The 24656-nt window shown below is 44.4% G+C and overlaps 1 protein-coding gene across 1 annotated transcript in view; it reads left to right on the top strand.

The window, feature by feature from the left end:
• The window catches only part of GLB1 (galactosidase beta 1), a 42334-nt gene extending 32547 nt beyond the window's left edge, over positions 1-9787 (top strand). Inside the window, exons 13-16 of the mRNA XM_080610037.1 lie at positions 214-327; positions 1644-1775; positions 5826-6065; positions 9463-9787. Coding sequence (XP_080466163.1) covers positions 214-327; positions 1644-1775; positions 5826-6065; positions 9463-9723 — 747 coding nt within the window. The 3' untranslated portion in view covers positions 9724-9787. The remainder of the gene's footprint in view (positions 1-213; positions 328-1643; positions 1776-5825; positions 6066-9462) is intronic.
• The last annotated feature ends 14869 nt before the right edge of the window (positions 9788-24656 follow it).

Genomic DNA, 24656 nt, shown 5'->3' with positions numbered 1-24656 from the left:
ACCCGTTACTTAAAGGTCAAAGCGAGTTCTAATGTGGAGTTGGTATCTGATAGATGCTATCTGAAGTGAATGAAAGTTAACATTTCAGTCTGAGCGTGTAGGCTCAGTCTGAGTGTGTAGAAATGTGGGATATATCTAATTTATGACTTGAACTGAAGCTGCAGAATGACTTGGTTCATTAACCTGTTTGGGGTTTTTTCTTTCTTTTCTTAGTATTTTGGGTTTGTACTGTACAGAACTGCACTTCCCAAAAACTGTACGGAGCCAACGCAACTGTCTTCACCTTCAGACGGAGTCCATGACCGTGCCTATGTCTCTGTCGATGGGGTAAACAGTGTTTCCTGGTATTAATTTCTGCAGTGGGTGGCCTCATGAAAGTCATTCATATAGTCTGCCTTACCAAACTAACTGTATAAGGTAATCTTACTTAATCAGATGAAGGAAGTAAGAAAGTATACTGTTGATTCTCTTCATTGTGGACTGTAGCAATAGGACAAGGGGTGATGGGTTCAAACTGAAACAGGGGAAGTTCAGGTTAGATCTAAGGCAGAAGTTCTGCCCTGTGAGGGTGCTGAGGCGCTGGCACAGGGTGCCCAGAGAAGCTGTGGCTGCCCCATCCCTGGCAGTGTTCAAGGCCACGTTGGATGGGGCTTGGAGCAACCTGGTCTAATGTGATGTATCCCTACCCATGGCAAGGGGTTGGACCTGGATGAGCTTAAGGGTCTTTCCAACCCAAGCCATCCTGTGATTCATACTAAATGTTCGTATTTCAGAAAATACTACTATATTATTTCTAAGGAAAATGTAATTGTTTCAATTTTTGACACATTTGAATTTTGATACGGATTCATTACTTTAAATAAAACTAAACAAACTAGAAGAGGGATTTACTTGCAGGTTCATGAAATATGTTAATTATATATGTACTTGGTGGGTTTTTACAGTGTTTCCATGGATTCTAGGGGATTTTATTCTCTTTAAGGGTGGGGGAAGTGGAAGCCTGAGCCTAACTCTTGTCTTAAAAAACCCTTAAGTTTATTGTACAGGATGTGAACTTTACCTTTCTTCCCTTAAGAAGGGTTTTGTTCCTGCTTAATGAGAATTGATATGAATTCACAAGCTTTGATAGCCTTTTTTGTAATTCATCTTTGACCTGTGCTGACTCTCACAACCTTTGTGTCCAGGTCAAGCCTTTCTTTCCTGATGTTGTTAAAATGGGAATAAATCAAACTCAACGTTTGAAGCCAGTTTAATTGGAAGATGAAGCCCCTTTTAATCACTGATATTGCTAAAACTTTTCAGTCACTAGGCTCAATTTGAGAACCTGGTTTTGTGAATCAGGTGCATCGAAACCCACTAGGTTTCTAACAGCTGAGTTAGTTGAAACCAGGTAAGGAAAGAGATGGTGTCAGTTAGACAAATGCCACCTAGTAACACTAGTTGATGTACTGAGATGTGAGCATTGATACAGCAGCTTTTGTGTGCACGCATTCTCACATGCAAAAGGAGGAAAGGAAAATGAGGGGTTTTACTCCTTTTGTTTCCTTTTTCCCCATTCTTCATGCAAGTTGAAGAGACAAATAACAGGGGTTTGTTGTTTTTCAGTGGCTGTTATTTTCTTCCTTTTGGTATAATTCATATAGGTTCCTCAAGGTATTCTCGAAAGGGACAAATCACTTTCAATAAATATAACTGGAAAGGCCGGTGCAAATCTGGACATCTTGGTGGAGAATATGGGCCGAGTCAACTTTGGTAGATACAACAATGACTTTAAGGTAAGGGAAATCATATAAGTCACTGAATTGTGGTGGGTTTTCCTCTTTTCCACATGTTGAAAAACAAGTAGTGCTTAGAACAAAAAGGATTACACAGCTCTAACTTTACCTCAACATATAACTACCAGGAGTTTTCATCTGAGTTTTTTCCAGTCACCAAAATCTGTGTGGAATTAAAAACTGACAAACATAGGTTAAGTTTTTTGGTGGTGGTGGTGGTGGGTCACTTCTGTTGTCAGCCAAAGTGTCACCCACAAGACTTTCAGGTTGAGTCGAGCCTGTAGCTAATGCTTTAAAATGTGCGAAGCTTGTTTGGATGAACTCCAAAAATGAGTTGGAAAACTGCTGGTTGATTGCCAATCGATCTTGGTTGTACTTCAAGGTTTTTGAATCCTTGGATTGCATTTGTGTGTGCGTTTATGTGCATATAGAGGTAGACTTTTGTATCTTTCTCCATGTCACGTTTCCTTTGTCAGCAGCATATCCTTGCAGTGTTTTCAGCGTGGCTAGGAAGGGCTGTCTCATGAGCACTTTACCATGTAAAACTGCCAGTAGGTGTTGGAGATAATGATCAGAGAGCTTCTGAATCAATGCTACACTTTGGGATTGTCACCTTAAGTGGCTGTGGTGGGTTGACCTGGGCTAGACACCAGGTGCCCACCAAGCCCACTCCACCACTCTTCCATCAACAGGACAGGGAAGAAAATACAGAAGGGTTCATGGGTCCAGATAAGGACAAGAAGATCACTGACCAGTTACCATCGTGGGTGAAAGAGAGTTGACTGGTGGAAATCAGCAGTGGGTCTGTCTTGGAACTGGCTTTGTCCAACACAGGAGCAGCTTCTTGTATCTTCTCACAGAAGTTGCCCTTGCAGTTTTCCAAAGGCTACCAAAACCTTGCCACGTAAACCAAATGCAGTGGAGGTGCCACTAAGATGGGAAGGGCAGGGGCAAAAAGGAAACCTTTCTTGTTTTAGACATAATGGGATCCCTGGTGTGATATTTGTGAGGGTATTGTAGAGGCCGGGCTTGCATTGTGTTTCATGTTGGCTATGTTCAGTGCCAAAGCATGCTATTTGTTTTTAGGTTTTGATATTATTAGGCCACAAGTAATAATGAAGTAATTGCAAAGCTTTACAATTAAGAAGAGATTTGCAGCCTCTAACTGCTAGATTTGACTTGGCTTATATTGATTTCATGGTGTTCTTTCAGAAAGCTTGTCAAATGTTTAGTGACTGTGCAGATTAATGACTGGTTATTATGATGCCTTTTGGTGCTAGGGTGATGCCAGGAAAATTAGGAGCTGCTGTTTCCCCTCAATCTTTCTGTGATAGGTGTCGCAAAGCGGAATTTAGACTTCTCCGAAGTGATTCTTGGTTAGTTTAGATGCAAGAGCAGGAGAAAGATGAACATCACAGGAAAGACATGTACCTGAAGAGTACCATTTAGTTATCAAGCAGGGGCACGGGTGCTGTGAGGAAGTAGGACTTTTAAGCTTGTAAATAGAGGAAAGAGTAAACCCAAGTGAGGATGTATCTTGACTAGCCTACTTGATGAGACCACAAACTGGTGAATTTTGGACCTGTTAGAGAATCTAGCTCAGTCTATCTAAAACATAGACTGGGAAGAGACTTGAAAGATTGCCAGTAGCAGAAACTCCCGTTCTCACACTTGTGTTGTGCTGCCATGAGTAGGATGGGCCTGTTTGCATTGCTAAAGAAGGATATATTTGTTACGATTAAGCAGCATAGAAGAGTTGAAGCTGAGACTTGGTTTAAAGGAGTTGAATTGACCCGTTGTCTCACTCTGAAGTGTGTTGTGGTGAGGATTCCTAGGTATATCTCCAGTTATGCTAAGACTCCATCCAAGGCAAAGGAATATAAACTCTTAAGCATTTACTAAGCTGGTAGCCTACAGGCAGTAGTAAAAGCAGCTTCCCCTGCCTTACACTTTGGAAAGCATGCAGTTCTTTTAAATCCTAATCAGAACAAGCTAAACTTGTTCTTATGGGAACTTTTAGGATGTGTGAAAACCTCTGGATTAGAACCATCAGCAACTGAGGCTTTTCTGTGCTCGTGGCATATAAATTCAGTGGGTAGCAGTAGTGTCAACTCTGTTCATGCTATTTTTTCAAGGTACCTTGCCTTTATCTGAGTGGCAAGAGAGGGCAGTTAGTACCCCAGTGTGTTGCCTTTGTGTTGAAGCAGCAGAAGCATTGCATTCAGTTATTTAATAACAGGCTAGGTGATAAGGAAGCCTATGTGTTTACCGTGAAATTAAGGTGACAGAGGAGAGGGTTAGATGTTGGATCAGGAAGGTGGTCCGTGTTGCTGTGAATGAGCTGAAATTCATACTTACACCAGGGTTTCAACCTTGCAAAGCAAGCTGAGTAGACACATGCATTGTGAGAATAATCCTCTAAAAGCAGGCTCCCTTCAGTACAAGAGGTTGCCTTTCTCAGGTAGCTTTGGAATACGCGCATTGCTTCTTCCCACAGAATCCTTCCCGCATGCTGTTCTTCATGTTGATTTTGAAAACTGGGAATAATTATACCTTGGGGTTTAGATATTCTGTGCTTTCAGAAACAGTTTTGGGGAAGAGGTTCCTGCCTCCTGAAGCCTTGCATTTCGAAGCAGATAAGGTGGCTTGTCTGGGTTCGGGTTGGCTGGTTTTCAGCCACTCTTACTGAGCTTGAAACTGAACAAAGCATCGAGCTTTTGGGCAGGAATCTTAACAGGGGTTTCGTTTATAACATCCTGCTGATCTAAGTCTTGTTGAAGGACACAAAGGGAGAATGTGGCTTCTGGTTTTTCTGTCTCTTTTCACATGCTCACTTCCACCTATATCATTGTTTCACTTGGAAAATCTATATCCATATCTGACTGTTGACAGAGGAAAGTCAAGGTTGTGTAGAAAGATTTTGCCGCTTAACTCCATGTAGATACATTATTTTACTGTAAGAAAAGTAAGATCCTGTTCTGTAAAGTGGACATCTAGGTAAAGGAGGAGAAAACCAGTTAGTGCTTGAACTGATGATGAAGCTGGTGGAGTCAGTGCAGTGCTTACTAGACATCAGAAGAAACACACAACATAGATCAGCCCTCCAAGGCCATAGAAAATGTGGTTTTGCTTGTTCCTGTTTGACATGTGGTATTTGCAGAACTTAAGTTGCACCGATAAGCAACCTCTCTGCAGGGTCTGTTCAAGCAATTATATGGATGCAGCAGCATTGGTTTAAAATCAACTCTTTGTGTTGCACTAAACCACCATTTTAGAAACTTATTCGAGCACAATTAGGATTTGTGCAGGGGTAACAATATTCCTTTTTACAGCATGCCCATACCTTGCTTTTGCCTTCGTTGTGTGAGTACACTGGTGTGCTGCATGCTTGGTTCCATAGAAGTGAAACAGAACTCTGTGGTCTTGAAGGTGACTGTAAGCTTTAGAGTATTTCACTGAATCGGGGTCACAAAGCATGTGCCCTTGATTTTGTCATACTGTATCTTAGCTGGAGAGGGTTTGCAGGAAGGAAATACTGCTTTCTCTGCTATTATGCCGGTTGATATCTTGGGTTAGTGACTCAGTGTTACCAAATCTCTTGATGGTATCTCAGACCTATGCTATTTAATGCTTCTTCCACTTTATATTAAGGCCCAGGTTTTGGAATCATGTTCATGTTGAGGTAAAACAGTAATTTTCCACAGTTATGGTGAAGAAAGTTTGAGGGAGGGAAAGGCACAAAACACCCCAGCACCAGAACCACAAACAGACAAACCACAAACAAAAACCCTTGGCCATCAGTGAAAGATCAAAACTTAGAAGAGGAACAGATCTTTCCCAGTGAAAAAACTGAACTCTTTATTCTTAAGCAAAGCTTTTAACTTGGTGAAGACCAGATGCTAGGGTTTTATTCAGACACAGGTTGGCAGCTGTTGCAAATGGTTTGATGCCGTTTTTATTCCTGACTGATTTATAGCTGCAGCCAAATAACTTCAATAACATGAAGTTAATGATGTTCTCTTTTGGGTTTGGTTTTTTTCCTTCTCCTAGGGTCTCGTGTCAAATTTAACTCTTGGTGAAGATATACTTGCTGAATGGGAAATCTATCCTCTGGACATAGACGGAGCAGTGAACCATGATATTAAGAGGTACCTTGATCAACCAAAGAGATCTGTTGGCAAGCCACTGAGTTATGAAGCACCTACTTTTTACACTGGAACACTTTTCATTCCTGGAGGAATTCCAGACTTGCCTCAGGACACCTATGTCAAGTTTCCTGGCTGGACAAAGGTACAATGTTTTGCTGTAAAAAGTTGGAAGACCACTTAGAATGCTTCTATGGACAATCAAAGTCCACCTCTCTTGGATGGGTAGAGGTTGATTGTAGTGGTGAGGTATCTCAAATATATTTAAGCAACTAGGAAATTGATTCCTTGTTTTAAGTAAATCTGGAGAGAAACTATTAAAAGAGAAGGGAAAGACCACCTCAACTAACTGGTGGGAAGCACAGAGAGCAGAATGCGGGCACTGAAGTGCCACTCTTCTTAGAGACCTGAGCATTTAAGTCCAGGCTTCTGGGAAGTGCCTGTGATAGTGTTAGGTAGCAAAATGATTGATTTCTGAAACAATTCATTTACTGCTATTAAAATAGAATAAGAGAAGGAGTTGCTGGTGATCTCTTTACAGTACTGTAGTGGTTAAAGCGCTTCCCAACATGCAGAAGAGACTGATTCATTGCTGGCACTGAGCTTGGATGAGGAAGTTTGACTTACCCATTCCTATATATGTGCATGTCTTAATCACTGAATAAAATCCAGAAATAGCTGCTTGCACAGCAACTGGAATCTGAGATCCATGAATTGCAAATCTTCTTCAGGCAGTGAGATTGCCCATACCTGCCTGCTGGCAAAGTCATCTTTGAAATGGCAAGTGAGTCCAGGAATTCTTATATATTGGTGGAAATATTTTCCTCTGATTTATAGAAACCTCTGTTTTACTTAGTTTGTATACCCTCTAAAGCAGTCATGGTGAAGAGAATCCAATTGAACTGTAAGTAGGGCTATTGAATTGCTTCTTCAAGCTTTATATGGATCAGACCAGAGTTTTAAGGCACCCAGGAGTAAGATTGAGGTGATGCTGGGTATTGAAACCAAGACTTCCAAGTAAAGGCATTTGCTCATTGGTAAAGTTAAGGTAGAGGGCCTTAAGGGCATAAATTCCACTCAGGTCCCACTGTATCTGGGGCTTAATTCCTTGAGTGGCATTACATGAACTGGTGATGCCACGTTGTTGAGAAGGACTCTTAAAAGGGGTTGAAATTGATGCACTGGAGTAGTTGGAAAACTATGGGAACAAACACTTGGCAAGAAAACATCAAGTTCTAATGATGGTCCTGCATATTAAGACAAGGAGTCTGGCGTGCTGGGTAGTCTGGAAGGAAGGGCACAGCATTAACAGTCATGGCCTATGGTTGTAGCTTGCTTGGCTTCAGTGGGTTTTAAACTCTTCATTATTGATAAGACTTCCTCCACCCTCACTTGAGGAAGCACAATGGCCCTAAGTGTAAAAGCCCTGGATGTATGGTTAGATTTATCAGACTATTTTTCTTCAGCAGAATAGAGGATTTGGAGTCAGGACAGTTCTTGATTTCTTGTGGAATCATGGGTTGTAGTTGCTGATCCTGCTAAAGGAGTTCTTGGTACTGAAGATAGAGATCCCACACACACCTTTATTTTGGCTGGGGCACATTGATTGGTAGTGTATATAGCATTGTGATTTGCTGGTTAAGGGCCTACAAATTCCTGATGTGCAGTCTCTGGAAATTGCAATGTTAATAATGATAGTTTGGAATTGAGCAATGAAGTCCAGAGCTTTACTGGGAAAATGAGTTTACAACCAGTGACTAAGATCAGAAACAAGAGACCTGTCTGATCATACCATCTGCATTGGAACTGTAATGCAGTTGATTCCTACAGTAAGCCCCTTCTTCCCAGACGGTTACAGTCACTCTCTGTGGTAGGTGCAGTCACTCTGTAGTAGATAGGCTACTGTCTACTGGGTGCGCTCACTAATTCAGTTTGTGTGGCGAGGCTGCATTAATGCCATGTTTTCCTTTAAAACTCCTCAACCTCACTCCTTTGCTTCTGTAGCAAATAGTTCTTCTCTTGCCTTTCAAAACAGCACAAACAAGCCACTAAGCATGATAAACTTGATCAAATAATGAACAAACTTTGACCTCAAACTTGTTTTTTAACGACCACCTCAGCAGAACTGTGCAAGGCAGGGTTTTGTACCGTAGAGCTGAAATAACTCACCTGCATTTGCAAATGTGCCAACTCCTTATAAAATTTCTCTTGGCAGTTTTGTAAAGTAAAAAATTCTAAAACTTAGTTTCCATAAGTACTTGAAAGAAAAAACACAAGAAAAATGCCTCAAAACCAGCTTGAACACCATTATTTGCTGTGTTAAAATTGCGCTGTGGAAGTCTCTTGAACTTGAGGTATTTATAATGTTAAACCAGTATTTTGAACTAGGGGCTCTGGCCATTTCCACTATGAAAAGCAATTTAAGGAGGTTACATGCCAAGTAAACCACAATTTCACTGAACTTCAGTTAATGGTTGCAGACCTTCGGGGATTGTAATGGTTGTAGGTAGCTACAGCAAAATACAGTACTCTCTTGTGTGATTTCACAAGTTCTTTTGACTCAGCTATTACAAGCATAATGCAGAATCACAGAATGGTTGGGGTTGGAAGGAACCTCTGTAGATCACCCATTCCAACCCCCTGCCAAGGCAGGGCCACCCAGAGCAGGTCACACAGGAACGTGTCCAGGTGGGTCTGAATGTCTGCAGAGAGGGAGACTCCACAACCCCCCTGTGCAGCCTGTTCAGTGCTCTGACACCCTCAGTGTAAAGAAGTTCTTCCTCATGTTGAGGTGAGACTTGTTGTCTGTCAGTTTATGGCCATTGCTCCTCATGGGGAACTCCAACTGGATTCTGCTCTGCTGATCACGACCTTTTGAACATGAATATGAATTAATAAACATCTTAATTTCATGTGTTTTAGACAAGCTGAATCTTTCTCTTGAAACCACGCAATAGGAAGGGACTACCAAGGCAGTGTAGTCTTACACTCGTACAGAGCCACAACAAAATTGAAGATCTGCTTTTCTCTTTAGGGACTTCTTTCTCCTTCTAACAATCAGCTTCAAGCAAATATAATTTTTGGGTTTGCTGTGCTCTTAAACTTGGTGCAAAATTCAGTGCCAGAGGCCTGCAGTTCTGTTTTCTGAAGTGTTGGCATAGGTGGAATTGCTGCAGTATTTGACCACTTTCTTTTTAAGTATTAATGATGGCTTTAACTCATCAGGTGATTCAGATTCTTTTGACTAGGTTAGATGAGGCCTTGGGTGGCATGGTTTAGTGTGAGGTGTCCCTGCCCATGGCAGGGGGGTTGGAACTGGATGATCTTAAGGTCCTTTCCAACCCTAACTATTCTATGATTCTATGACTGTTATTAGCATTTCCTTGGACCAATCTTCTCTCCTTGTGTTCTGTCAAACAGAAGGATAGAGGAAATTAAGTTACTACATGAAGAGCATTATACTTAAAGCTATTGCTCTGCTTAAAGCGTCATTTGCTATCTGTCCAATTATTAACCTGTTGTTTTTCTTTCTCTCTCAACAGGGGCAAATTTGGATCAATGGCTTCAATCTTGGTCGCTACTGGCCGGCCCGTGGTCCTCAGCTGACCCTTTTTGTTCCAAGGAATATACTTGTTTCATCAACTCCAAACAACATAACAGTGTTGGAGCTGGAGCATTCACCTTGCAGCACCCAGGCGTGTGAGATAGAATTTGTAGACAAACCTAGTATCAATGGAACCACACAGTATCAAAGTCATGCTCCCCAGCTCTTTGCTAGAGACTTACGGCTGAACCATCTGTAATGATTTGAGTGTTTCCTTATCTTCCCTTTTCTTCCCTTTCCCTCAACCCATACTTGCCTTTTTTAAAGCCTCAGTTTTAATCAGTAGGTTTTCTCTTCTAAACCTGCCAGAGTTAAATACTGAAATCATCCCAAAAAAATAAAAGCTGTAGCTTCAGAATGTGCCTTGGACTGTGAAATTGAACTTCACTGGAAAGATGTGCAGCAGTCAGGTGAAAATGTAGTCCTTGTAGGCTGCTTACAGCCTCTTACACTTCTCTTTCTTTACCATGTTTTGCAACTGGAGAGGAGCATGCAGAAGGGGTATGCAGTCTCACTAGCTTGCTGGTTTTACTTATGTGGACTGGTAGGTCCGAGCTGCCAATAGACTAGACACTTCCAGCTGATTTCACCCCCTGGTAGTATCAATATCATTTGAGTCTGAATGCTTACTGCCCCTGTTGAGGGGGCCTCACTTCCATGCAAGTGACCTTGGAAACGTTTCAGTTGGTTTCTTACAGGAACAGTGAGACGTGTGAAAGAGAACAAGCTGGTCCAAATAGCAGCAGCATGGAGAAGGACCTTGTAGTCTACATCTGGAAGGCCAATTGTCACCTCTTGGAAAGCAAGTTCACTGCTTTCCTTCTGCTTTCTCTGAAGACTTTAAGTAAATTGATAAGTACAAGGATGCGCATAAAATTTAGGCTGTTTTGGCTGGATCAAAACAGCCTGATTAACCTACCTGCAGGGTACAGTCTTAAAATGAGACATTTTTCCTTTAACAAATTAATGGATCCTGGTTTGGGTTTATTTCCCTTCTTTTTTGGGCCTAGAGTACCTGGTTTTCATAGGCCAGCACCTTGGGAGCAGAAGGCAGAATCTTCTTTGTAGTTCTTATGGCTTTGCTGTCAATCATGCAAATATGATGGAATCGAGTATTTATGATGGAGTCGAGTATTTTCATAATCTCTGGTTTCTTCCTTTGATTTGTCTGACATGATTAAAATGGTTCTTTAAAGATAAAATCAGTCCTGTGTGTTTGAGAAGGAAAAAGGGAGAGGGGGAAAGAGATAGGAGCGATTACAGTATTAAGGGAGAAATGAGATTGTAAAGTCTCTAATGGACAAGGAGTTCGTGTTGATGCCTCATTTTTTTCCTGTGTTATGAAGATATGTGCAAAGTAAAGCAAAAGTATCTGTAATGGGCTGTGTGGGCTCTGGAGGTTCTACCCTTTGCTGAGATGGCCAATGCGAAAACCTGACTATTTCTTCTCAGCTGATGAGGACTGATACTTTCAGAGGAGAAGAGAGTGAAAAGCTGCACCACTTGCATGAGTATCTACATCTCTGTTATGTGGTTGATATGTTTGGCCTTTCAAACCAGACACATGCAGTTCACTTGAGCCAGAGAGCTTCTACTCTTAAGTTCCTACCCCAAATGCAAAGTCTAATGGCTGGGGGCTGTGTGTTCAGTACCAGATGAGCTTCATTCTTGGAATAAAGTGGCTTCTATTTTTCTAGTTTCTAGTGCTGTAAGAGGAGTGAGACTCCTGGCTCTTATTCCAACTTCATTGGGGTTTATGTTGTACTTGTGAAAATGTAGTGTAACACATGAGACATCACTTTTTGCCATAACTCGGTGTAATATTACAAGCGGAAAGGCTTTGCATCAAGGTTTACAAACATGCGTCTGGTTAGATGCAAGAATTACAAGTGTAACAAGAACAACACAGGACTTGCCCTAGGTTTTCTAGCCTTGGCATGCAGTTCTCCTGCAACTGGAGTATCTGATACAGAATGGGACAATATGGCCTTTCTTCCTTTGCAGTCTCAAGCAGGTCAGTTATTTTAACCTCTCAAATGTAGCTTGTTTCTATATCCAGGGGTGGAAATGAGATCTGAATGAAACCTTCTGACTGAGGGCAAATGCATAGAAGAGGGACTGTGGGGAGTTATCTAGCTCACCTTGACGCAGTTGTCAAGGCACTTGGTCCATCTAATGTTTTTGAAGGCCATGGTGTGGAATTACTGTCAGAGCCCTGGCTGATATCTGTGGTGTAGCTGTGTGATCTAATCCAGATGCTGAAACTCAGTGGGATGGTCTGTCTGGTGGAGCCAGCTGCCTCCTGAAGGCGTGACAAGAAGAAATATTCCTAATGCTAAAATTGTCGTTCCTCAAATCCTCCCTGCTGCCTGACCTTGGGAATTTGCAAGTGCTGCTTTGCTAACACAGCAGCTAAGAGGCACAGTGATTTTAGCAGACCAGTGTAAACCTGGTATTTAGCCGGAATCGGTCTGTAAGAAGAGGTTTTACACTGGTCCATCTGGAAGGTAAGTGTGATGGGTGGCATGGTTTAGTGTGGGGTGTCCCTGCCCATGGCGGGGGGTTGGAACTGGATGATCTTAAGGTCTTTTCCAACCCAAACTATTCTATGATTCTATGTTTGCAGTTCTGTAGGGGTTGAAATCTGCCCGCTCAGTGTAGCTGCAGGCACCATCTGACCACACATATTTTTCCTGTCCCTGGAGTGAGATTTGTAAGCTCAGACTATAATCCTGCCTGTGCATGAAGGAATCCTTTAAATGTGATTACTTGTGATGAATGAGCAAGTAGCTGAACATGAACTGGTGAATAGTGTGCGCTATGTAGTTGAATTCCCTTTCTTAACCTACTCTTTCCTCCTGACTGGCCAGCAAATGCTTTCCACCTGACAAATATGTGTTGGGTGTTCTGTAATGGCAGTTACAGAAGAGGCCTGTGTTTAACAGTGTGCTCTGAAGGAGGTGATAGTTTATTGTCCATGCTGAGGAGGTGACCTCTTAACAAAACCCTAAGCCTGGACTGCAACGGGAAGGAGTCTACTCTCTTTGGATGGACTTGGGCACGTTGATACCACCAGATGGCTGACTAGACTATTGCAGTCCCCTTGTACTTTCATTGTGGATATATTTAAATCACTGGGGACAACAGGATCTCTGTATGTGTAAACGGATATTCTGATACTTTTCCTAGGACACACTTCCTAGAAAACCATCCGTATTTGAGCAGATCGCTCACAGTATAGGCCAGAGCCCCTGACAGCAGCTTGGTTATTTACTGGTCATTGTATCAGCAGGAAACTACTTGAGAATGTTTTTCTGACATGGCTTTGCAATCACTTATCTTCTTCCCTTTTTTGCTTGCAAATGCTCTAACATCAGGTCCCAAAGGAACTGCTGATGGATGTGCAGTATGTTCTGTCTTTGACCTATTCTTGTGTGTATCTTTTACAAGACTGCAGGCGTTATTTTAACAGGTAATAGAAGATGAAAGGTTTGTGAGAGATCACAGTATCACAGTATGTTAGAGATTGGAAGGGACCTCAAAAGATCATCTAGTCCAATCCCCCTGCCAGAGCAGGAACACCTAGATAAGGTTACATAGGAATGTGTCCAGGCGAGTTTTGAACGTCTCCAGAGAAGGAGACTCCACAACCCCCCGGGCAGCCTGTTCCAGTGTTCTGTTACCCTCACTGAGAAGAAGTTTCTTCTCAAGTTTAAGTGGAACCTCTTGTGTTCCAGTTTATACCCATTACCCCTTGTCCTATCATTGTTTGCCATTGAGAAGAGCCTGGCTCCATCCTCGTGACACTCCCCCTTTATATATTTATATACACTAATAAGGTCCCCCCTCAGTCTCCTCTTCTCCAAACTATAGAGACCCAGCTTCCTCAGCCTTTCCTCATAAGGGAGATGCTCCACTCCTTTAATCACCTTAGTTGCCCTGCGCTGGACTCTCTCTAGCAGGTCCCTGTCCTTCTTGAACTGAGGGGCCCAGAACTGGACACAGTATTCCAGATGCGGTCTCAATATTCCTGATGCGGTCTCAATGATCTAGCTCTATATTTCTGTACCCTAAGCCAACATCATCCATATCTGAAGTACTCCCAGTCTGTTTAACCTGTTGTGATGGGGACTGTAGTCTTCTCTAAGCAAACTGTTCTAGTTTTTACTGTTAGGAAGCTTGCTGGTAGCTAACTGAAGTCTTTATTGCTGTGTGCGAGCCAGTTATCACCTTCACTGTCCATAGCGGTCTCTGTGCTCTGAGACTGTTTTGTGCCTTCTCTGTTGTTTTCTTCCCTCCCTGATGGACTGGATTTACAGAAATGTTAAAAGGCACAGAGCAACACAGAGAGGACTCAGCAAGGATGTGAAAGGGTGACCAGATCCTGACCTGGTCCAGGTTGTACAGCAGCTCTTTCTGGAAGAGATGAGTGGCAAGAATGCAGTCCTCCGGGCAAGGGCTTAAAAGATGACCTTGAGATCCTGGCTGGAAGATGGTGTGTCAAAAGGAACTGGAAGATACAGAAGAATGGGGTCTGCTTTAATGGTTCTCCTTCGATGAGAGGGCAAACCTGGGCAGGGAAAAGATGATCTTGGGACTTGATGCAAAGGGCTTAATGGGAAAAAGATGTCACAGGGATCTTTGTCTTGTTTGGGCTGAATAAAGTGTGTATGTTTCAGAATCCCTTTTCAGACGGTATTTTCTGTTCCTTGTTATGTTGTCAAAGATGGGACTAGTGACCCACAGTCCCCAGCTATAGGGCAAGTCTTGAAACTGCATGTTTTACCTGCAAGAGTTTCACAGAACCAGTGCTTGGTTTGGGTAATGTAATTAATTGGGTAATTCCCTTTCAGTAGAATATATGGTCTTTCTGGCCAAGGAATTGGGGATATACTTAAGAAGTCTTATTTTGCGCTTTAGCACGTACTTGTCCTTCAGGAGCCAAGTGTATATAGGACTCCAAAGTCAGGGTCTTAGGAAGGTCCCACTTTTAACTCTGCAGTGTTGCAATGGGAAGCCGAGTCTTGCTCAGGAAACTCCACAGCATGTGTTCTTAGCAGACTCTGTGCAAGCATCGTGATAAGATCTTGCACTCCGGTAATGTGCTTACAGCTGCAGGACAAGAATTGTGTTGTCTTACATATTGGTTTTGGTAGACAATGAGGGGGGAAGGCTCCCTAATGGAAGTGAGAATTGCATTTGAAACTCCAACAGGTAAGGGCTTGTGTTGAGTGAATCTGTTGAATACTGGTATTCAACAGCTGGTACCTGTGTTTCCGGAGGATTTTCTGTGAAGTTTCCTCATTTGCTTTCAGTGTAAGCACTGTTTCTTTCTGAAACTTGGTGTTTCCATAGGGCTGGTGCTTCTATACTAATATTAACTGAGCGTTTCCAGGAGGGTCCACGGCTGTGGGCCAGAGATCTGAGCACAGTGCATGGAAACACCTAATAATTGCGGGTCACCCCTCTAATGCTATAGCTAAGAAATTATTATTCTGTGTTTCAGGTTTTATTCTTCCTGAAGTCTTTATGGTTTTTACTGTCACACCAGGGGAGTCTTAACATGTGTCTTTGGTTGGCTGAAGCAGAGCTGATGTGTCCACTGCTTCCACCTATCCATTGCTGATTTGCAAGCTGGGCAAAGATGCCTTTGCTTCCAGCTTGCTTACAATATTGTCCTTGCTTCCAAATCTCACTCACAGATTCCTTTTCACAAGTCCCACGGATCTCAGTCAGGTGCACAGAGTGAACACTTCATTGATCTCTAGTCTCAATTTAGCCAGAAGAATTCCCTGGTTGTGGAATTCAATAGCACTCTCCAAAGCACTTGCCTTGGGAGAAGGTGAATGGCTGTGTGTTGTGCATGACGGCTGCAGGATCTGGACTTAGAATCACAGAATGGTTTGGGTTGGAAAGGACCTTAAGATCATCCAGTTCCAACCCCCTGCCATGGGCAGGGACACCTCACACTAAACCATGTCTCCCAAGGCTCTGTCCAGCCTGGCCTTGAACACTGCCAGGGATGGAGCATTCACCACTTCTCTGGGCAACCTGCCTACTGAAGCACAGGTAGAACTGTTGAGAAGGAGGAGAAGAAACTGATATCTTACTCTGAGCTTTCCTAAGGCCCTGTCTGTGGCTGAGCTTTAGATTTCAACCTTTCTCCTGTTAGCTGACAGTGCTGGTTGCTGTTTTCACAGCAGGCACATACGGGATGAGAAAGCAGCTGTGTGGAAGGAAAACTTGCACTCCTTTCTTTCCTTTCCACTGTACCAATGAGGCTTCCCAGAAGACTTTAAGCTCTGAGAGACGGGTCTCCTGCACGCACTCGACATGTCTTCCCTCAAGCTTTTGTGACCGTTTCCCCCCTCCCCTCCACTTAGGATGTGGCTGGCAATAACCACAAGTAGGTAGATCCGGTGTGCTGAAGAACCCAAGAACCTCGTCCTGAGCTGCTGAGGAGTTAGCATGATTTCCCCCACAGCTTTCTCAAAGCACTGACTTGTGCTGCAGTGCTTTCCTATGGTGCTCTTTGGTCCTTGGAGGCAGAGCAGTATCTACTGAGGATAAAACAGCGCGAGTCTTGTGTCTTATGTCTGGCTGTAGTCAAACCATGACTTTATTGAAAGCACCAAGTCCCACCTATCTTGCCTTGAAAGAGAAATCGCTGCTGGTTGGTATCTGCTGAGGCAGCTCTTGGGGTTTTTTCTTTTACCTTTTCAAGTCTAACCTCTCGTCTCTGCTTGCTTTGACTCAAAGGCTTCAGATGCTTTGAAGAAAACTTCAAGCTTCTGTGGATCCTGTCTAATTTTAACTGTCTGACACCAAGGCACTTGGTGGTTTGGGATCAGCCCAATTGCACACTCCTCTTAACGCCTTCTATTGACAAAGGGACACCCCACCACCTGCAAATTAAGCTTGTCCACCTGGCCTAGGTAATAAAGGAAACTGGGATAGAAGGTGCCAGTAATTCCAATGCAGGAGTAGAAGCAGGAGCTGTGCTGAAATCACCCAAAAAGGCTTCTGTTCTTTTTCCTTTCACTCTGAACCTGTGCAAAACTGCTGAACTGAGATTACAGCAGCAGCAGCCTTGACTTGCATGAAGTTTATTTCTCCCGTAGGTACAGTATAAAGTGCTGCGAAGGGATGTTGAAGTGCTGTGGAGATAAGAGCAAACAAGAATACTCGGTGTTCAAAAACGTGCTCTGGAAGAGACATCTGATGAAGACAGAGGGAAAAGCCCCATAATGTGTCAGGTGAAGAGTGGCTCGTTGGTGGGTTTCATGGCTTTATTTCTGTTCATTACTTTCGCAAACCCAAGCAGGTTGGCAGTGGAGAGGGGAAAGAGAATCATTTCCTTCTTGGTGCCTTCAGCCACCGCCACGCAGCTGCATGCTGTGGCTTTGCATCTCACTGAACTGGCGAAGGGGAATGATGCTGAGCTCTGTCGTTTGCACGCTTTCATAGCTATGGCTGGAGAACTTCACATGAAGGAAAGGAAGTGACCTGGGGTGAGGGTTCAGCTCCCCTGGCTGGGTGTGCAGGGGGAGGAAAATACATCCATGTCCTAACAGAAATCAGCCTTACAGCAAGGCTATGAATACCCATAGATCTGCTGCTGCTTGCTCCCCAACCGCTTTATCGCTGTCTTGTCTTCTGTTTTATCCTTGCAATTTCAGGTGCAAAACATGCTTTTTCTGACAGCCCTTGATATGCATCACCCGTTATCAGTTGTTCACGAAATAACAAGGACAGATGATGCCTGGTTTGGTTCCACGGTGGTTTCTGGTGAGCAAGCACCTTCCTCAGGAATACAGCCATCCAGTTGTACATGCCCCGAAAGGGGGGTGAAAGAATATCCAGGGATTTGTTCTCTCTCTGTGTGATGAGTTTGAGTGTGCAGCACACGAGAATGCTGCTGTCTCAGAGGCTGAGGGCTTCAAAACCACACAGCTCACGTTATTTGTTGTCTTTGTTTGCTTTTTCTCATTTAATGAAGGTGTATTTTGTCATATAAGTATGATGGCACTGAGTTTGACTGGGTCCATTGAGCCCTCTATCCTCGTTTGGACGTGAGCATACCTGACCAGCTTCAACACCTTAAATTTTAGATGAACTTTTGTTGGTTGGTTTGCTGTTTCTCGTTAACTTGAGCTGCAATCTCAGTGCTTTTAAGCTCTTTTCAGTAGAAGAGACTCAGCTTTATCTGCAGATTCAGCTGCTTGCTCACCATGACTCAGTACGTGAAAAAACCAGCCCCAAACTCCTAAAGCTCACACTCTGAAATGCAAACTGGTGTGGAGTAATTGAGTTCGTTTAAAAGCATCAGCTCTCTTTCAACAACCTTGGTCTGTGCTTCAGTGTTTTGATTTGGGGGATTCCTCGCTTGTTGTCAGGCTGTATGCATTTTGATGCAAAAATGTGATGCTCATTTGACTTGGGAATCATGGAATGGTTTAGGTTGGAAAAGGAGCTTAAAGCTCATCCAGTTCCAACCCCCTGCCATGGGCAGGGACACTTCACACCAGACCAGGTTGCTCCAAGCCCCTGTGTCCAACCTGGCCTTGAACACTGCCAGGGATGGGGCAGCCACAGCTCCTCTGGGCACCCTGTGCCAGCGCCTCAGCACCCTCACAGGGCAGAACTTCTGCCTTAGATCTAACCTGAACTTCCCCTCTTTCAGGCTGATCTAAACTCTGGTTGATGGGTAGTGACAGACCTGTTTGGATTTTGTTTTACTGTGCTTTGTTTTGCTTTTGCTAAACTTTGTGGGCTCTTACAGTGTCTTTGTGGGTTCTTGTGGACTCAGGTGTAAAACTATGGAAGATTATTCTAGGCGTCACTGAAACGAACATTGATGCTAGCCGCCTATTTCCTCCACTCTCAGTATCAGCTTTTCCACAGCTATTTCTGTACAAGCCGTTGATGTTTCTAGAGCTCTTCCTATATTTTTTCCAGGAACTTGGAAGACTGAACATCTCCAGTGCTTTATGTCATTGTGACAGTGCATGAATGAGACATGCGCCCTCCTGAAAGTCCAGGCTGCATTCAGTCATACCGTATTATGGCTGAGGGCTTTATTGTGAGTCACCTTACAGAAATGGTGGGCTGCTTTTCCTGTTTATGCCCCGACCCCATCCGTACAAACCCATTCCTGGAACTGAAACAGTCACACAAAGAAAAGTTCTGCAGAATCTTGCTTCCTGCTGACCCTTCTCAGCCTCTGACGCAAGTGGTTAAATCACTGTCACTGCGGAGCTGACCTTTCGTAAATGCAAATTCAAGGTTTAATCATTGACACTGAATCCATACATCCATTTTGATAGTCTATAAAATGCTGGGGGGTTTTTACACTGCAGCAGCATCAAAACTTCATTTGCTTCGCAAATTCTTATGAGCAAAGTCATTATAAAACAATCACAGCTAAAACCCCCTTCTCTTCCTGGTGGTTTTCTTCAGTAGCTTTCATCACCTTAGTGAAACCTTGCTTCCAATGCTGGCTTCTTCCTAAACTCCGGCACATTGCCATGGGTATGTGGAGTAAGTTACTGCATTAGTGTGGTGGATTTATTCTATCCAAGTTGTTCACAAAAAGTAGTGTGTTAAATCAGGCCAATCCATGAGTTCTTTTGACAGCTTTTGGTTGCATGAGGACTTCTGCAATGATTTCCCCCATCAGTATGTACTTTTACTGAGAAATCATGAACTATTCCATTTCAATAATGGTGAAAAATAGGCTGTGTGCTTACTCAAAAGGAGTTTTAAGCTGAAGCAAAATGCAAGCAATAGTCTTGGGTTAAAGGGCGTGGAGACCTCATAGTGGCCTTCCAGTTTCTGAAGGGGGCTACAAGGATGCTGGAGAGGGACTCTTCATCAGGGACTGTAGTGACAGGACAAGGGGTGACGGATTCAGACTGAAACAGGGGAAGTTTAGATTGGATATAAGGAAGAAATTCTTTACCGTAAGGGTGGTGAGGCACTGGAATGGGTTGCCCAGGGAAGTTGTGAATGCTCCATCCCTGGCAGTGTTCAAGGCCAGGTTGGACAGAGCCTTGGGTGACATGGTTTAGTGTGAGGTGTCCCTGCCCATGGCAGGGGGGTTGGAACTGGATGATCTTAAGGTCCTTTCCAACCCAAAGCATTCTGTGAGTCTATGATCAGTAGCGAGTGCATCTGCCACCAAAAATCTGTCTTTTCCAGTGTTGAAATCTGCATAGAACCAGAGGATCACAGACTGGGTTGGGTTGGAAGGGACCTTTTGAAGGTCCTCTACTCCACCCCCCTGCCATGAGTGGGGACGTAGAATCATAGAATAGTTTGGGTTGGAAAGGACCTTAAGATCATCCAGTTCCAACCCCCCTGCCATGGGCAGGGGCACCCCACACTAAACCATGGCACCCAAGGCTCTGTCCAACCTGGCCTTGAACACTGCCAGGGATGGGGCAGCCACAGCTTCTCTGGGCACCCTGTGCCAGCGCCTCAGCACCCTCACAGGGAAGAACTTCTGCCTTAGATCTAACCTGAACTTGCCCTGTTTCAGTCTGAACCCATCACCCCTTGTCCTATCGCTCCAGTCCCTGATGAAGAGTCCCTCTCCAGCATCCTTGTAGCCCCCTTCAGGCAGTGGAAGCTGCTCTGAGGTCTCCACGCAGCTTCTCTTCTCCAGGCTGAACAGCCCCAACTTTCCAGAACCTGCCTGTTCAAAAGCAAAATGCTCTGCAGTGCTGTCAGAAGACGGGGTCCTGTCTGCATGAGTGCGTGTGGAGAACGTGAGCTTGAGCTGGTGGGGAAATGAATGGATTTACTCCATGTGGCCGTGGGAGAGGAGGTTGTGGCATACACTGTCATGCAAGAAGCCAGAGCAGGAGCAGATGAGAGCCAGCATCCTCATGGGGGATTGTTGCTGAACCCAGGACAGGGATTTTGGGGATTCCCTGGTATTTCTGAGGAAAGGAAGCGAGCGCTGACCTGCATTGTGCAGAGATGGGTTGGTGAAGCAGAACTGGGGAGAAAACAGCTTAGATCCATACTTCCCTTTTCTTTCCTTATGTAAGCTCTGCAGCCCCTGCTCTGAAGTGTTGCGGGGGTTTTTAACCCATAACACCTCGTGCTATGGGTTTCACTCTTCTGGAAAGTGCTTTGATAGCAAGGGCAGACTTGTGCTCTGCAGCTTCTCAACACTGTTTGGCTGCAAGGCCCGGTAGGTGATGTTGTTCCTTGCAACCAACCAGCCTTAGCTCCTTTCTATTCCTGGTACTGTGAATGAGCAGCAAGGGCAGAAGCAACAGGAGAAAACATCCGTTCTCTTCCTTATGTGCTTTTTACAGCTTTCCCACCTATTTGGTAGCACCAGAGGGAAGTCAGTAGGTGTTCCTTGTGGTCAAGTTTCAGTTTACCAATTCTGGGTAAGTACAGAGATTTCTTGTGGTCCTTCTGCACTTTGATTAAGATACCTTTGTGTTACTATTAGCTGGTATTGCTCTTTCTATTTGTGTGTGACGGTGCCAGGCTCAACGTCGGGGAGGGACCTTTTCTTGGATCCAGCTGCCCAAACTGCAACACTTCAATGGGGATACTTTAAGAAGGGCAATTCCCTGTGCACAACAGACAAGCTTTCCATGCAGACACCTCTACCAGTTGTTCCAATCGCAGTCCCAGGTACAAAAGTCTCTTCCTGAGCTTGGCTGCTTGGGAAATGCTGATCAAATGCCCTCGGTCTCTTTGGAGCAGAAGAGTGGGTCTGGTAACGTCAACCTTCACGCAGTCTGTTGTCTTACAGGTTGCTAGCAGCACCGAAAGTACCTTTTCTGAGGTTTTCCTATCTGCGGAAACAGATCAGTGTTGCAGATCAGGTTCTCGATTACTTGCTGTACTTGTTAAAAGCAAAAGCAAGGAAACAAAGATCTCTTTGGAATCTTCCAGAACTCTTAGTGCCTCCGTAGTTTTCATTTTGCAGCACCTGAAATCACAAGCAGCTTGCAGCGTGCCGTTGCTGAGCTAAATACGCTGCATGCGATCAGCACTGATGGATGCAGGTTCTTGGTTACAGTAATATCACTGCAGATACCATCAGCACTGCATCACCTTTGAAAGGTCTTATCAGTTGTGCAAGTGTAGAAATCTCATCACGCTTACATTGACTATTCATTTCCAGCCTCCTACTTAAAAGCTTCTTTCATATCCACAGTAGCAAAGTCCTGTTGAGTTCTCTGTAGGATTTGCCTTCAATGGTGTTTTAATGTCCATTTGGAATGGCGTTACTAAATGTCCCTTGATTTCTGTAAATCAAGTCAAATGGGCATATTTGCATAAGAGATGGGAGTTGATGAAGTTGGTCTTAGGCTGTGTTAAGAGAGAGAGACTGGATAAAAGCGGGAACAATTAAGAGGAAAATGTGTGCATGTAGATCCCTGCTGGAAGCATCCTAGTGTTGGAGGAGCACTGCAGTGCCTGTTGGATTGTACTCTCTTTCAGACCACGTGTGCAAAGCTGGTGCTGGGGCAGAGCAAGCAGCAATAGTGTAGGAAGGAGAACAGCAATTCCTGTCTGGCTCATAGACTCGGAGAAGCAGACTGGGAGGAGGCTGGTGACTATAATGCTTCTGTTGCACAGTCATGGAATGGTTTGGGTTGGAAAGGAACTCAAGTTCCAACCCCCCCTGCCATGGGCAGGGACACCTCACACTAGACCATGTCATCCAAGGCTCTGTCCAACCTGGCCTTGAACACTGCCAGGGATGGGGCAGCCACAGCTTCTCTGGGCACCCTGTGCCAGCGCCTCAGCACCCTCACAGGGAAGAACTTCTGCCTTAGATCTAACCTGAACTTCCCCTGTTTCAGTCTGAACCCATCACCCCTTGTCCTATCGCTACAGTCCCTGATGAAGAGTCCCTCTCCAGCATCCCTGTAGCCCCCTTCAGACACTGGAAGCTGCTCTGAGGTCTCCACGCAGCTTCTCTTCTCCAGGCTGAACAGCCCCAATGTTCTCAGCCTGTCTCCATACGGGAGGTGCTCCAGCCCCTGATCATCCTCGTGGCCTCCTCTGGACTTGCTCCAACAGCTCCATGTCCTTCTGATGTTGAGGACACCAGAACTGCACACAGTACAGTCAAAAGGAATGAGGCCGACTTTCAGAGTAAAAGGCAAGTGTGTAATTCAGCTTCATGCTTAGGGAGTGTCTGTGGTGGCCTAAGTGCTGTATGAAAACAACCAACCGACTTGGGTTTATGTTTTCATCATGATTTGCACTTCATATAATTAAGCTGATTCTTTCCTTCATCTACCTTTCTATGGCAGTTTAGCCCAACAGAAGGGAGGACACAGGCTGGCCTTCCGAGGAACCCTGATGTAAAAGTGTGGGTTTAAGAATGAGTCAGCTTTGCTTCACTAGAATGCCCGTCAGTGGGTAGATATTCTAGTCTTTCATGGTCCAGGAGGTCTGCACTTCACCGCTCATTGCTTGGAAACTCTTGTTCAGCTGAAATGGCACCTTTGTTCAAGTGGTGTTTTGACAATCCCTGCTGTATTTCCGTCTGTACTAACACCATCATCTCGTCCTTTCTCACCAGCAGATGCCAAAGCCCTCTCTAAAAAGAGGAGTGGCACTATCCACCGTAGCTCAGTGCATGGAGGAGAAGGGTTTGTTCCAAGTGACAGAGGAGGAAGCCACCCAGGTTTGATGAGCTCCAGGGCTGAGCCCATCACTTAAAGGTGAGCTCCCCCTTGCACCCAATTCAGCAAACCTGCTCAGCGCACAGCTTCCAGCTTGGTTGCTCCTCCAGCACACACATTGAGCAGTGGTGGATATCACTGGGTGGACTGGGAGAGGTTGTCTGGTCAGAGGAGCAAGGACAATGCTCCCCCAGGGAGAGCTCTGGCTGCAACAGGTACCCTCTGACCAAAGGCCCATGCCCACAGGCTGTGGGGCACAACGCCGAGCTATGTGAAGCACCTGAGTTTTGTGTGGAGAAGAGAACCAAAGCATCACAGAGGTTTTACACCAGCTCTATGTATGGCAATGGGTGCGGCACATTCATTCCACACATGAGCAGATTCAGTGCTCACACACCACAGGGTGTGTGCCCAGCGCTGGACCAGCCTGCAAGCTGCTGGTTGTCTTGATGCTCAACACTTGATGACCTCTCTTACCTCATGGTCATCAAGAACCTGTCTATGGCTTGCTTTTTGCTTGCTTCCCCTCGGACTGGAAAGCAAGGTTCCTCTAAAGGAGTGATTTATTCTTACTGACTAGAACTGTGGTGCGCTGTCTGCCTTCCAGGTTCGTCTGTGCACTTAACCGGTGAATAGCTCAGCAGTTCACAGTGCAGCATCCCATCTGTGAGGACAAGGTGGGAGTGACGTGTTATTGGGTTCAGTGACATCAGTGAGACGTTCAAGCACTTGTGATTTCTCTTCTCTTTCAAAATAGGTAATGAATGGCTTAACCCACTCCTTGCAGCATTTTTCCACAACCCATTTACTCAGTGGTTGTAAGGTTTTGAGTAGTAAGAATTTATATAGTGTTTTTCTTGGGAAGGAAGACGCTTTCTTACCACAAGTAATGTCTTCAACAGCTATTCTTGTTACCTGCATTAATGCAGATCCTCGCTTGTCGGCCTCAGCAAACAACTGATGGTAATTCAGTCCCCAGATTTGATTGATGGATGTGTGTGTGCATGAGTACTTAAATGTGCTGCTTTTTACTCTCAGTGTTGTGTCACCAGAGAGGTCACATGGAGATGAGCTTCCACTTAACACTTCTTGTTTAGGGCCATGAAGCCAACACCACTATGATACTTTTACATGTCTTCTCCAAGCCTTTCCTGTTGCATTTGAATGTCTTGTCTGCTCTTTGCCTGAGTGCTGAGCACTTTGTTACTGACAGCCTAAGAAATGAAAGTCTTCCTGCTGAATGGTTGTGATCCAGCACAAAGACACACCAGAAATACCTGCCAATATGTATTTTTCAACTCTTACTTTACCTGCCACCACATTACTGAGTTTTAACTCTTTTTAAGTTATTTTTGTGCCAAAATCTCAGCATTGCAGTGTGAGTTTGCTTCCTGATCAAGTCTTTGATTAATATCATGTAGATCTGTGAGTGGCTACTGAAGCATTGCACTCTTTGCGTTTT

This window comes from Psittacula echo, assembly GCF_963264785.1.
Source record: "Psittacula echo genome assembly, chromosome: 2".
NCBI classification, from domain to species: domain Eukaryota; kingdom Metazoa; phylum Chordata; class Aves; order Psittaciformes; family Psittacidae; genus Psittacula; species Psittacula echo.
Note: the sequence above shows the minus strand (reverse complement) of the source record. Positions and strands in the feature narration are given on the sequence as shown.